General features: G+C 46.2%; 1 protein-coding gene across 3 annotated transcripts in view; it reads left to right on the forward strand.

Annotated features, from left to right (window-relative positions):
• Nup214 (nucleoporin 214) overlaps positions 1 to 14,124 on the forward strand; it is an 83,622-nt gene that overhangs the window by 22,015 nt on the left and 47,483 nt on the right. For all 3 annotated transcript variants that reach the window (XM_038336347.2, XM_038336348.2, XM_038336349.2), the window contains 8 exons: positions 78 to 172; positions 5,405 to 5,491; positions 5,666 to 5,815; positions 6,944 to 7,102; positions 9,659 to 9,762; positions 11,771 to 11,953; positions 12,587 to 12,660; positions 12,756 to 12,839. In XM_038336347.2, the coding sequence (XP_038192275.1) occupies positions 78 to 172; positions 5,405 to 5,491; positions 5,666 to 5,815; positions 6,944 to 7,102; positions 9,659 to 9,762; positions 11,771 to 11,953; positions 12,587 to 12,660; positions 12,756 to 12,839 (936 nt within the window). The remainder of the gene's footprint in view (positions 1 to 77; positions 173 to 5,404; positions 5,492 to 5,665; positions 5,816 to 6,943; positions 7,103 to 9,658; positions 9,763 to 11,770; positions 11,954 to 12,586; positions 12,661 to 12,755; positions 12,840 to 14,124) is intronic.

Raw genomic sequence — 14,124 nt, forward strand, 5'->3', positions numbered from 1 at the left:
TCCTTTCCTTAGATTTGGGGACAGACGTTTGTGGTGACGGAAGTCTGTTCTGACTTCTCTGGTCGTTTGTTTATCAGGCCGATCGACTCCAAGTTGTCCAAGTCCAGTGCCATCCATGGTGCAGAAGTCACCCCGGATAAACCCTCCCGTGCCAAAGGCGGGCTCTCCTCAGGTATATTACATTCTCTTACTACACCTGCCTTTTACAAAGTTGGCCTTTGCTTTAGAATTTAGACGTGGGAGCAGTGATTAGGACTGCACAGGAGATGCCAGAGTATGTGCTTTAAGTTTCTTGTCACAAAAGCAATTATCTATTTACTTTCTTTTGTTGTTTGTTTTGTTTAGTTTTTGTTTTAGACTTGGTCTCCCTATGGTAACCTGGCTGACTTGGAGCTCACTCTGCAGTCCAGGAGGCTGGCCTTGAACTTATAGAGATCCCCTCTGTCTCCTGAGTGCTAGGATTAAAGGCCTGTGCCATCATGCCCAGTTTTTTAATTGAAGTAATTTATGTAGAAAAAAGTCCATATGGTATGTGTACACCTCAATAATTGTCATCAGCTAAACAAACTTTGATAACCAACAAACAAGCTGATAAGAAGGCATTACCGGAATCTCCGGGCTCTTCTTCATATGGCCTTTATCCTTGCCAAGAGTCACCCACTCTCTTGATGTCTAACAATCTGTGGATTGATTTTTCCTGTTTATTGACTTCTATCCAGTAGAGACCCACAGCATATAGATAGTCTTACTGTGCTCATGATGTCATCCATCGCTGTTGCTGTTTTAGCACAGCTGCTCCTTTCATCTCGCAGAGTAGTGCTGACCTCAACAATGCACTTCATTTCCTCTGAACATATGTACACATTGGGGTTTAAACTTGATTGTGGGCCACATACCACCCACGGTAGACACGTCCCTGTTCTTGACAGGCTTGGTATTTTTCATCTTACATTGTATTTGGCTTATTTTTTTGTCTTTTGTTTGTATTTGGTTTTTGTTTTTATTTAACTCAGTTTCCTAGTGATTCTCAAAGTTGTGCTTTATTTCATATCAATTTTAGCCATCTGGATATTATCTTGTATGTAGTCTCTTAATGTTCTTAATCTTTTTCGTTGGATGGTGTCCTAGTTTGATTTCTGCTGCTGTGATAAAACACTCACCAAAAGTACCAGCTGGTGGTGGTGCACGCCTTTAATCCCAGCACTTGGGAGGCAGAGGCAGGCGGATCTCTGTGAGTTCGAGGCCAGCCTGGTCTACAAGAGCTAGTTCCAGGACAGGTTCTAAAGCTACAGAGAAACCCTGTCTCGAAAAACTATAACAAAAAAGCAAAACAACAACAAACTACTATCATAGGGGAGGAATGGGTTTATTATGCTTCCCCCTCAAGGTCAGTCCATTGTTGAGGGAATCAAGGTAGGCACACTTACTGTTCCACATAGCAGGTGGTGCCTCTGACCAAGGAACTCACTTCACAGACAGAAAAAGAACAGTAGGAAACATGGAGGCTACTACTTGTTGACTGGCTCTCACCCTGGCTTGACTCAGTTTTCTTACACAATTCATAACTACCTGCATATGACTACTACTGCCCATAGGAGGCTGGGCCCTCCTGCACCCGACAATCCCCACAGACATGTTCACAGGGCAGCCTGATGTAGAGAGTTCTGCAGTCAGGGCTTCCCTCTCAGGTGACTCCTAGTCTGTCATGACAGTTGACGCTAACTAGGATGGATGGTCTGTCTTAGCTGATGGATCGTGTGCGTGGGATTGACTCTAGGGCCTTGTGCATGCTCAGCATGCATCTTATGATCTGTATCGTACTTAGTTTGGAAAGACAGAAACACACAGCAAAGCAGCTACAGTATATCCTCTTTTGTATCACCTATGGATACAAGATCTTTAGTATAACAGAACATGTTTTTATTTTTTCCTTTATTTCACAGCCCTGGGGATTGAACTAGCTAGGCATACTACCATTGTGCTCTAACACACCCTAGTTCTTATGTGCTTTTCAAACTCACATTTATTAGGGGTGTGTAGTGTATGTGCACATGAGTGTGAGGAGGCCAGGAAAACCTTGTGTCCTGCTCTATCACTTGCTACCTTATTTCCCTGCTCCAGGGTCTGTCACTGAACCTGAACCTAGGTGGACAGCCAGGATGCCCCCTCTTCTGTGGGGCTATATGTACCTTTGGTCACACCCAGTTTTTATAAGGGTTTCTCATGCTTACCTGCTGAGCCATCTCCCCAGGCTCTCATGTCTTGTTTTAGGAATCATTTCCTGTTTCTTATTCAGAAAGGTTTTCCTATGCTGTTTACAGCTCTGATACTTGTATTTAAGTCAGTGGCCATCACTTGAGCTTGCTTGTGTGGCTCTAACATCTGTCAGTTTCCCACTTGAGTATTCCAGGAGCAACAGTCATGCCTTCTGCTGTGCCTACCATCCTCACACACACCTGCACTGCACTAGCTTGTAGTACAGTGCCCTGCACGTGGGTGTTGGTGGCTGTTTGCTGACTGCTTGTGCAGTCTGAAGCAGTGTCAGGGCACAGCAGATTTTAGCAGTTCTTGTCCAGCCCTTGCTCCTTCTGAGAAGCTTTTCCACCTCCATTAGCAGCACTGACAAAGCAGGGCTTTGCACAAGCACAGAAGCGAAAGCGCTCGGGTCTCCTTTCTTCATTGGTAGTGCTTCTTCCCCTTCTAGGTCAGCTTCTGTGGCATATATCCTCGTATGTCATACACATCTTGGGTTAGGCTTTGGCTGTCTCTTGCCTGTTGCTGTCCTGACTGCTGTACCCTTTTTGGCTTTTTTCTCTTGCTGTCATTCCTGTCCTTTGAGTAGCAAGATGGTTGTTTTAAAATGATAAATTTCATTCAAACACTTCTTAAACACCAGTAGTAGCTTACCAACATGCCTACAGTAGAATCTGAACTCATTGGTGTGTCCTTAGACACTTGTACTACTTGCTGCTCTGATTCTATCTCTATTCTTCCTTTCTGCCCTGCTCATCAGCACCTAGCTGTGTCTTCTTCCTTCCTGCCGCGCACTGCGGCCCTGTGTTTGCATTCCATGAGCTTTTACCCAGTTACCGAGCTTCAGGCAAGGGGCAGGAGGTTAAAATACACAGACACACACAGACAGAGACACGGGTCATCCTTGAATTCCCCAAGAATACCCCCTTTATTGTGTTCAGGGGCAGATTATATAGAGCTAGCCACGCCCCAGCCAAACCCACCAGAAACCACTCTCCTGTCATCAGGAACTCCTGAAGGTCTCGTGCTCAGAGCAGCTGTAGGCACTCAGATCAGGGGATTACAAGAAATACAGGATCTGGGGTCTCACTGCTCCCATCATCTCCCCCCTAAATTTTTTATAAAACAGTGTCTGATCCTAAGTATTCGGGGCAGGGGAAGATGAGGGGTCAGTATCTCCAGGTAACATGTACTTCGGGCACTGCTGTAGCATCCGCCAGGCTAGGTACCGAGTGAGCTGAGGCAATGTGCCTTCCACCACAGCCACCTAGCAAAGCTCTGCTCCAGCTGCCTTCTAGCCCCAGCTGCATTCGTTCTGGGTCCAAGCTGGTGCATGAAGTGGAGCAGAACTCAAGGAAGCAGGCTTGCTGCTCTGCAACCACTGAAGGGGCCCCACTTAGGGAATTTGGGCGTTGTCAATCCGTCTGGCTACTTCCTGCTGAGTTGGGACGCTGCATTCTTGGGGGTATTTACTGCAATTCACTGCCATTTTCCAGTTGCGCTTAGACGTGGGTCGTGGTCGTCCTGCGCTTCTGCGCCCTGAGGCCCACACTGGAAGCGGGCCTAGCGTGGGCCTAGTGTTCTTGCCTCATTGGTCCTCGAGGCAGGTCCCGGGGTTTGCACGCGTCGCAGCCCCTCGGCACTGGCCGCCTGGAGCCGCTGCTGCTCACACTCCACTGCAATATTTCAGGAGGTCTGGGCATTCAAACCACATGAATATCAAATAAATCCTTAGGCTCTCATCGTCTGTGGAGACAAAAACAGAACCTCCTTTCCAAAACATCAAATTCTTAAGCCCATATTTTAAAGTCAAGATACCTTTCTTAGCAGTTCCTAGAATCAAATGTCTTTCTCCAGTCCAGAACACAAAAGACAACACAATCAACATATCATACATCTGTACACATTTTATCTTTTTAAGCTATATACATTCTTTCTATCTTTCCCCAATACATAGTCCCCTCCGACCCGGGACAACCCTGTTCGTTTACCCCTCTTTTGCAGTTGGACTTTGCTTTGCTGCCAAACCGAGCAAAGGACGTCAGGATTAACCATATACCCCAATCCACCCTCACCTTCTGAGGGCCACCTCTCAGCGTTCCCAATATCTTGGCTGGCACCTCCAATTGCCGGGATCTCGGTGGAGACTTCCAATTGCCGCGCACCGTGCCCCCGTGTCTGCATTTGATGCGCTTTTACCCAGTTCGCGAGTTTCGGGCAAGGTGCTTGAGGTTAAAATATACAGACACATGCAGACAGAGACACGGGTCATCCTTAAATTCCCCAAGAATGCCCCCTTTATTGTGTTCAGGGGCAGATTATATAGAGATAGCCACGCCCCAGCCAAACCCACCAGAATCCACTCTCCTGTCATCAGGAACTCCTGAAGGTCTCGTGCTCAGAGCAGCTGTAGGCACTCAGATCAGGGGATTACAAGAAATTCAGGATCTGGGGGTCTCACTGCTCCTAACACTTCCTCCCTCCCTCCCTCCCTCCCTTTTTTTTTTTTTTTTTTTTTTTTTGTTGTTGTTGTTAGTTGGTTTGGTTTGGTTTTGGGTTTTGTTTTTTTGAGACAGGGCTTCTTTGTGTAACCCTGGATGTCCTGGAACTCTGTGTAGCTCTGACTGGCCTCGAACCCGGATACCTGCATGCCACGTGCTGTGAGTAAAGGTGTGCAAGACCACTACCCAGCTCCGCTTAGCTTCTTGAAGCCCACATGACTCTCGCACCTGGATATACCAGAGTCTTTCCTCCATTAGTTCCGTGTGCTTGCTCTGCTGCCTGGAAGGTGTTTATGAGCTCTGTCTATAGCCTTCTCTCTCACACCATGTTCCCGGTCAGATGGCAGCCCTGCAGGAGAACTGTTTGGCTATCTCACTGCCTCATTCTCTTCAGGTTTCCCTGTTACTCAGCAGCAGAAGTGGTTAGCAGGTTTACTTACTGTCCATCTCGTTCCTGAGCAAGTTCCCTGAGTGATGTTATCATAATTGGCTCACGATTTTCCCCATAGAGAATATGTCCAGACAAAACGGAGGTTCAAGAGCAGTGAGCCGAGGTGTAGGATGCTCACCGTGGCAGCCCGATGGGACTGTTGCTAGAAGCTAGAGCTCCAGTGTGGAGCCTGTCTCGAAGCCTTTTCCTTCTATTGCAGGCCAAGTCCCTCCAGCCTCCTGTCACAGAGAAGCAGGGTCATCAGTGGAAAGATTCAGACCCTGTGATGGCTGGAATCGGAGAGGAGGTAAGCTTGTTGCTTGTGTTATTTTCTTGAGTAGCTCTGACAGTGAGACTGTAGTGGCCTTAAGTGCAGTCAGCTGCATGGCCATTCTTCTAACATCAGGGCCTGGTGTGGCCCCTGTAGAGGTTTGTTTTGAAATCACAGAACAGGTTGTCTCTTTGCTCATGGTTCTCGCAGATTGCACACTTCCAGAAAGAGCTAGAGGAACTAAAGGCCCGGACCTCCAAAGCTTGCTTCCAGGTTGGCACCCCAGAGGAGATGAAGATGCTGCGGACAGAGTCAGATGACTTGCATGCCTTCCTCTTTGAGATTAGAGAGGCCACAGAGGTTTGTATCAATGGATGTCTTTCCTGAGTACAAAGGGGCTTTTAGAAATTGTTGGTCCAGAACACTAGTATGAACCAGTGTTCTCTGAGGACCATCATTACTGCTGGTGGCGTTTTACCTGCAAAACCCTGAATTCAGGACTGTCAGAACTGAGGCTTAAAGCTATCCTAGCTGTCTGTCAGTGTCCTGTGTAAAATGAGATCATAGTTTCTACCTCCTAGCTCATACTAGGCACTCCACTAAAGTTGGTTGTAGCTGTTTAAGTACACATTCAAGTGTTTCTTTTCTGGCATTGAGTTAAGACTTTTTGGAGCATGTACAGTACAAATGTCAAAGATTTGCTGCTTAAAGCACTGTTTCCTGTTACTCTGGTCACTGCATGATGGGGAAAACCAACTGCATGCTCCGTCAGGCACTGTGCTATACCAAGACCATCTCATGAACTCCTCGCAGCTTTAATGCTGGGGCCATATTGTGACCCTCTCCATAAGAGGCTTAAAAAGGCAAGTGAGTTTCTGACAGCCCCTGTTTAGTAAATGATATTGTCAGACCATTTTCATGTTCTCCAGTCTTCTGCTCTTCTTAGTTTCCACATTGTCAGTTACTAGAAACTGTTCTTTTAAAAACAGGAGAAGGATAATTCAAAAACAAAAACATTAGGACCTAAAGAAATAGCTCCGTAGGTGAGGCTTGGCTGCTCCTCCAGAGGACCTGAGTTCGATTCCCAACACCCACATGGTAACTCCAGTCTTAGAGCATCTGACACCTCTTCTGACCTCTTTGGGCACCAGGCACTGAATGTGGCACACAAAGCAAATGCTTGTACATACAAAATTTAAAAATTAAAAAAAAAATTTAAATGACTACCTTTCTAAGCAATGATTTTTTTTCAGAGTTTAGGATTTTTAGTGTGTCCTATAGTCACTGAAGCAAGAAACATGATATAACATTTTTTACACCCCCCCAGACAAAACAAACAAAAAGAAGCTGTAGGAAAAAATTTGTTTTGTGCATGGAAAACAAACTTTTTAAGGTAGCTAAAATAGTGAGAGCCTCCGCCCTCTGGGCCTCCACAATTTTGCTTTTGGCACCACGGCAGTTGACTCCATGCATCTCTGCCTTTTCTAGTCTCTGCACGGAGACATAAGCACCCTGAAAACAACTCTACTAGAGGGCTTCGCTGGCGTCGAGGAAGCCAGAGAGCAGAACGGAAGAAACCATGATTCTGGGTATCTGCACCTGCTCTATAAAAGACCGCTGGATCCCAAGAGTGAAGCTCAGCTCCAGGTAGGCGATGCCCTTACAGCTACTGAGAAAAGGACCAGCAGCAGGGCACTTGGTACCGTGGCTGCTTCTGAGGTGTGGGTGATGTCTCTTTAGCAAGCTGCTCATTTTCTGCTCATAACTTTCTGTGCTTTTCGAGACACTTACTTGTGTTTGTTTTGGTTTTGCAAAACAGGTTTCTCTGTGTAGCCCTGGCTGGCCTCGAACTCAAAGAGATCCGCCTGCCTCTGCCTCCCGAGTGCTGGGATTAAAGAACTGTGCCACCACTGCCACCTTGCCATAAACTTACTTGTAGTAAAGGAAATGGTACATTTTTATTTTTAATTTTAATTTATCTTTCACAATTTAACTTTAAGATAAACTTCTGTAAGTCTTGAACTTTAAAGTCAATATAGGAATACATAAATCAAATCATGTATAATATTCAGTGGCAGTCTATAAGGTGGTCTGGTGGGTATTTTTTAGATATCATTTCCAGTCTACAGAACCAGCTGGTTACCCTGTATAGTGGCATTTATCTCACACTCAGGGGACAGAAGAAGGAGGATGGTGAGTTTTAGGCCAACCTGGGCTACTAAACAAAGACCTTCTCAAAGACACAGAAAGCACACACAGGCTGCAGTTGCTCTCAATATGAGGGCTGTGCCCTGAGCTCATGCTGGCTAGGGAGATAGCCCTTTGGGGCTCTGTCATCTGCTGTGCTCTAGCAGAGGTACATTTCTTGTTCAATCTTAGCCTTCGTCTTTGCTTTAGCTGGTTGGATTTTGTTTGCTTCAGTGTCTTGGGTCATCTTTCCCTCCCACTCACAGAATCCCAGAGGGACAGTGTGGTTGGCCCTGATCCTTCTCCCCTTAGACGTTGGTCTGTGAATGTGTTGAGTCCTCTTGTACAAGGACTGAAGCCTCAGGCCTCTGGCCCTAGTGGTTTTCAAGACAAGGTTTCTCTGTTTATCTTTGGTTGTCCTGGAACTCTCTCTAGTCCAGGCTGGACTCGAACTCACAGAGATCCACCTGCCCCTGCCTCCTGAGTGCTGGGATTAAAGGTGTGAACCACCAGCACCTGGCTCCTTTTCATAGTTTCTGTCCCATGCCTGGAGACCTCCTATACCTGGCAGGTGAGAGAATGGCTTCTTATCAAGGTGACTTCCTGGGGTCAGGGCAGGGTGTTCCTGCAGGACTGTTGTCAGGCTGCAGCCCCAGTGTAGGCGCTCCCCCTCCGGTCCTCACACAAGCCTTTCACCTCTGCCCCAGTTGCCTGGCCAAGTGGAAAGCATTCAGCTTTCACACAGAGAAAGAAAAAATTCTCTTCTTTCATTGCACTGAATAGATAATGGCAGGACACTGAACTACATACAAAGCAAGGGTGTGCAGCTTTGCTGCGACTATCAGGCTTTATAACTAGTAAAGCTTACGCCCATGCTCTCAGCCACTGTGCTACTGCATGTAGTTCCTGAAGCTGGGTAAGGGACAGTCAGGAAGATGGACATAGAATTTCTTTTTTTTTTTTTTTTTTTTTTTTTGTTTTTCGAGACAGGGTTTCTCTGTGGCTTTAGAGCCTGTCCTGGAACTAGCTCTTGTAGACCAGGCTGGTCTCGAACTCACAGAGATCCGCCTGCCTCTGCCTCCCGAGTGCTGGGATTAAAGGCGTGCGCCACCACTGCCCGGCTTTGGACATAGAATTTTCATGTGTTGTATGTTGCCATGGGGCCACAGGTGAGAGAGCAGGGAAGCCACCGAGAAGTGTTTGCAGCAGGCCTTGAAAGTGTTGAGTTTTGTAGCTCCACCTAGGTGGAGGAGAGGGCATCGGCTAGTATGGACCTGAGGTCAGGGCTGAGCCGGGTAACGGAAAGCCTCCTGTAGTCATCAGGTGCCTTTGGGACTCCTGTGGCCTCCCTGGCTCTTTCTAGATGACATTCTCTGTTTGCAGTTGAGACATAATGCTTATATCCAAGAACATGTGTGAAATGCATTTCAGCAAATTCAGGTCTGCTGGGAGCTGCTCAGTGTCTGTACACTTACTCGATTGAATGCTTCGGCTCTGTTTTAATTTTTGTGTCGGATTATGTAGCCGTGAAGGTTAACTGTCCCATCCAGCTGGTACGACACGCTGGTGCTGGTGGAGACACGCCCCTCCAGCGTGAGGTGGTCCATGTGCTCTGTGCTGTGAATGTCTAGTCTAGGGTCCGTTCTTTTCAGCACCAGTTGTCAGGTCATCTGTCTGTTTACAGTTCATTTCATAATGGGAAAGGACTAAACGGGCGCCCAGTGAGGAGTGCACAGGGCATCCCATCCTGCCCCACCCTTCCCAGGGCCTGCGGCTGCCACACCCGTTCTCTTTCCCTTTCTCTTCCTTCTCTCTTATGCTACTGTAGAAATGGAATTTCCATTTTTCATTTTGTTAAATGGCTTGTAGTTAATGGCTATAGTAAAACCTAGTGCTTTCCTTGTTCATACAGTTCTCAATATAGAAATATTTCATAATTATTTTTATTACTTTAATACAGCTTTCTTTCCAGCTACCAGAAAAATGAGTCATTAATTTTTAATTTTTTTCTTGTAGGAAATTCGCCGCCTTCATCAGTATGTGAAATTTGCTGTCCAGGATGTGAATGATGTTCTAGATTTAGAGTGGGATCGGCATCTGGAACAGAAGAAGAGACAGAGGTCAGTGAGATGTGCCGCTGCCCTGCTGTTTGTAGGAGCACAGGCGAGAGCTCGCGGATGTGCTTCCTCTCCCTTACTCATCTCACTTCTGAAAGTTTGATTACAAAACTGCAAAATGATGGCGGTGGTGATTTATGTAAACCAGTGACGTCACATCATAATTCAGAATGATAAGGATTTGAATTTCATTAGGGCTGAGGATGTAGCTCAGTAATAAAGAAGTTGACTTGAATGTTTGTATACAGTATGTTCAGTCCCAAGCATCACAGAAAAACTCAAGCATCAAGAAGGTGTAAAATACTGTGTAGTCATGGGCACAAGCCCACGCATTTAATTCCACCACTGGGGAGGCAGAGGCAAGTGGATGTCTGAGTTCAAGGCCAGCCTGGTCTACAGAATGAGTTCCAAAAACAGACAAAGAAATGAAAATACTGTGTAGTCACTGAATAACATGTTCTCAAGAAATTATATTAAATGGCCAGGTGGTGGTGGCACATGTCTTTAATCCCAGCACTTGGGAGGCAGAGGCAGGCGGATCTCTGTGAATTGGAGGTTGTCTAGTCTACAGAGCGAGTTCCAAAGCTACACAGAGAAACTCTGTCTTGGAAAAAAAAAAGAACAAGAAGAAAAGAAATTGCATTAAATGCTTTTAATCTTGTATCAAATGTATAAAATAATTAAAAACATTTCAGATGATTTCAGTAGGAAGCACAAGTGTAGGGAAGAAGGAGCAGATCTGTGGGTGGACTCCCACTCACTCTCGCAGCCTTTGATTAAGAGAACGCCCCTTAGGGCTGGAGAGGATGGTGCAGTGGCTAGGAGTGCCGGCTGCTCCTCTGGAGGACCTGAGTTCAGTTTCCAGCACCTACACTGGGTACCGTATAGCAGCCTGTAACTCCAGTTTCAGGGAGTCTGACCTCCTTCCTTTCACTAGCTCTCTGTGTCCATGGCGCTCATAAATACATTCTGGTCCTGACACACACAAACACACGTGCCTTTGAGGAAAAGCATTCTAATCAGTGTGACTAGTTAGAAGGATTTGGCAAGGGGGCTGGAGAGATGGCTCAGGGGTTAAGAGCACTCAGGAAGCAGAGGCAGGTAGAGGTCTGAATTCTAGAACAAACATGAAACCACAGCAAAAGTAGGCTTTCCAGAACTGCACACACTAACAGAAGCCAGCTCTCTTTACCCGTGCAGTGCCTACTTACTGCACTGCTCAGTTCCCTTTCTGCAGAGTTCAGGTTCTGGCCATGGTTTCTATTTCTTGGCACGTCTCTGTTTTCAGCCCTTCTCTAAATCTTACCTTATACCAACTAGAAAGTCCTGGAAAATTGTGTTCCATCACTCACTCGGCTGCCTTGTACTTCTTAGTGGTTTTGAGAAAAGGAACTGAAGCCAGCTGGAAGTTTCTGCATCAGTAGCTTTCATTTTGTAGTCAGTTATGTGGTGATAGCCAGCCAGACAGGCAATATCAAAGAAACCAGGACCACCATTTATTTTTTAATCAAGTCAGTAGAAACATTTTTACTAATGCTTAAAGAATCTAGACCTGTGTCTCTCTGACCTTAGACCTGCTACCCAGCAGTAACCATCCATTCTCTGGGGAAATGATCTCTCAGCTGCCAGTACCTGTACTGTCTCCATCAGCAGTCTAAACGACACTTGCTGTGAACCTTGTTTATTTCCTTATTGAGTGTAATTTATGTACAGAAAACCTCGGGTCCAAATGGACAGCTACAGGGGTTTGCCCGTGCTGTTGGTTTCTGTTTCCCTTCCACTGTGTTTTTTCCCCATACCTTCAGCTTTGCCCAGTTTGTACTGCGTCCTGCAATGGCCCCCTCATTCCCTCCCTCATGAGATTCTTGTGCCCTTTTCTTCATATTTCTTGATGTTTCTTGTCTGCTGGTTGTTCTCCATTTTATTATTTTCCCTGTTAGAATTGTAGCCTCATGTGTTGTGGTATAGAAGGGAGCCATTTGTATCTAATTCTTTTCCTTATTGCCACCAGGCGCCTGCTTGTGCCAGAGCGAGAGACGCTTTTCAACACGCTAGCCAACAACCGGGAAATCATCAACCAGCAGAGGAAGAGGTTGAATCACCTGGTGGACAGTCTGCAGCAGCTCCGTCTCTATAACCACACGTCTCCATGGAACCTGCCCTCAACGCTTTCCACGCAGAGCAGCACTCACAGGTGTGCCGGGCGAGCTGCTCAGAGGGCTCACGAGCGTGTGAAGCATGCATTGGAAACAGTTGCAGTCTGTTGGCCGTGGTCCTAGTCGTGTGAGGCATGCATTGGAAACAGTTGCAGTCTGTTGGCCGTGGTCCTAGTCGGGTTCTACAACCCCTTTGACCTCTCATTTCTTTGCGTGAAAGTAGAGGTGACAGTGCCTGCCTCCAGGGTGTGGGCTTAAGTTGGTAACGCATGGAGTGCTCACCAGGCCACAGCTAATTCCATAGTAACACTGGGGCAGTTTGATGGCCAAGAGCTAATATTTTATTTCTCACTCCCTTCAGAAGTCCAGGTTTGCTGCTCTGCTGTAATGTGGAGCTGTGTGGATCCTTGCAGCTAGCCAGTTTGTCCCAAACTTACCCTGACAGTGTTGTTTCTGCTTTAGGCCTATGAAATTTTTGCTAAGGCACCAGTTTTAGGCTCAGTGTGGGAGAATGTGGTGCTGAGGTTGTTAGCTTTCCTCCTGTGTGTTGTTGGGCAGCTGTTTCTCTAGTGAATATTCTCTAATCTCTTGGGTTAGATTCTGAGAAGAGTGTATACCACATAGCCTCGGCTTCTTGTGCTTAGTTTGGGTGTAACACTGCCCTGTTTCAGTTTTGACAGTGATCTTGAAAGCCTCCTAAAAACTACCATTGAATCTCACACCAAGCCCTCTGCCAGAGTGCCAGGTAAATGCTCCCTTCCAGCCTCCCAGCTTAGTCTGTGATCTGACCTGGCTTTTAAAGCTAAATCTTAGCATTTATGGGTTGATAATTTCTTACAGCTAAACTGTCCCCTGCGAAACAGGCCCAACTGAGGAACTTCTTGGCCAAAAGGAAGACCCCACCAGTGAGGTCCACTGCTCCAGGTAAGGAGAACAGGTCCTGAAGCTGTCAGGGTTAGCTGTGGAGTGCGAGGGCAGGCTGACTAGAAGATCAGGAAAATGTTCCCAGAATTGACTGTCAGGCTAAATACTGGACTAAGAAGAAGTTCAGATATTTTGGATAAAACAACTCGGTGATTCTTTGGACTTTGATATAGTCAGTCCCCAGGTGATATGATAATGATTCAGAATGACATGGGGTGGGCTGAGTTGGAGCCTCACCTTATATAGGTTTTTAGGAACATTACACTTGAGAAAAGTCTTAAGGAAAATCTATAGGGTAGGCAGTAATGATTTAAATACTTGCTAAGGGACTGGGGAGTGGCCCAGTGAGTAAAGGCTTATGATTTCTGCCAGGCCTGGAGACCTGAGTTCAGTCTCTAGGACTCACAGAGACAGGAGAAAACTGACCTCTTCATGCGCATTGTGACACACACACACATATACACACACCACAGTAAATAAATAATAGATTTCTTAAAAACTTGCTGAAAAGCAACAATATAAGAGATGAAGGGTTCTTTTAATTTTTTATCTAAAATTCCTTAATTTTTTTGAATCTAGCACATGGCAGGGATCTCTACTAAAACTGTGGAACTACATCCTATGCCTTAATGTTTTTTCCTTTTTCTTTTCTTTCCTTCTTCTTCCTTCTTTTTTCTTCTTCCTCTCCTCCTTTTTCTTCTTTCTCCTCCTCCTTTTTTTAAATAGGGTCTCATGTAGCTTAGACTAGCCTGAAACTCAAATTGTTTAGTTTTCCAAAGCTGAGATTCCATTGTGCCATTGCCATGGTGATTTTGAGCACTGTGTATGGCCTCCAGCACAATGTGTTCTCCAAACTGTGTTTCAGTCATTTCTCTTGGAGCTGCTGCTTCTCCCCCATCCCTACCCCCTTACCTTAGATAGTTTTTCTATATAACAGCCCAGGCTGGCCTCAGACTCACAGAGATCTGCCTGTCTCTGCCTCCCAGTGCTGGAATTAAAAGGCGTGCACCACCACACCCACCTTGGAGCTGCTTCTTAAGTCTTCTGCCTACAGAAGATTCCACCAGACACTTTTTTTTGGTCACATGTGCTCAGGCTGTTTTTTGTGGGGAAGAAAAATGTAAGCACATGTCATGCACTCAGAATGCCGTGCGAGCGCAGTCGGAGGGTGTCGGTGTTCTTCTCTGTCGCTCTCTCTCACTCCCTTGAGATATGGGGGTCTCTGAACTGGAGTTAGGCAACTCCATTGATCCTTCTGTCTTTGCCTCCCTTCTAGTGACAGGGT

Source organism: Arvicola amphibius, chromosome 7, assembly GCF_903992535.2.
Source record: "Arvicola amphibius chromosome 7, mArvAmp1.2, whole genome shotgun sequence".
NCBI classification, from domain to species: Eukaryota; Metazoa; Chordata; class Mammalia; order Rodentia; family Cricetidae; genus Arvicola; species Arvicola amphibius.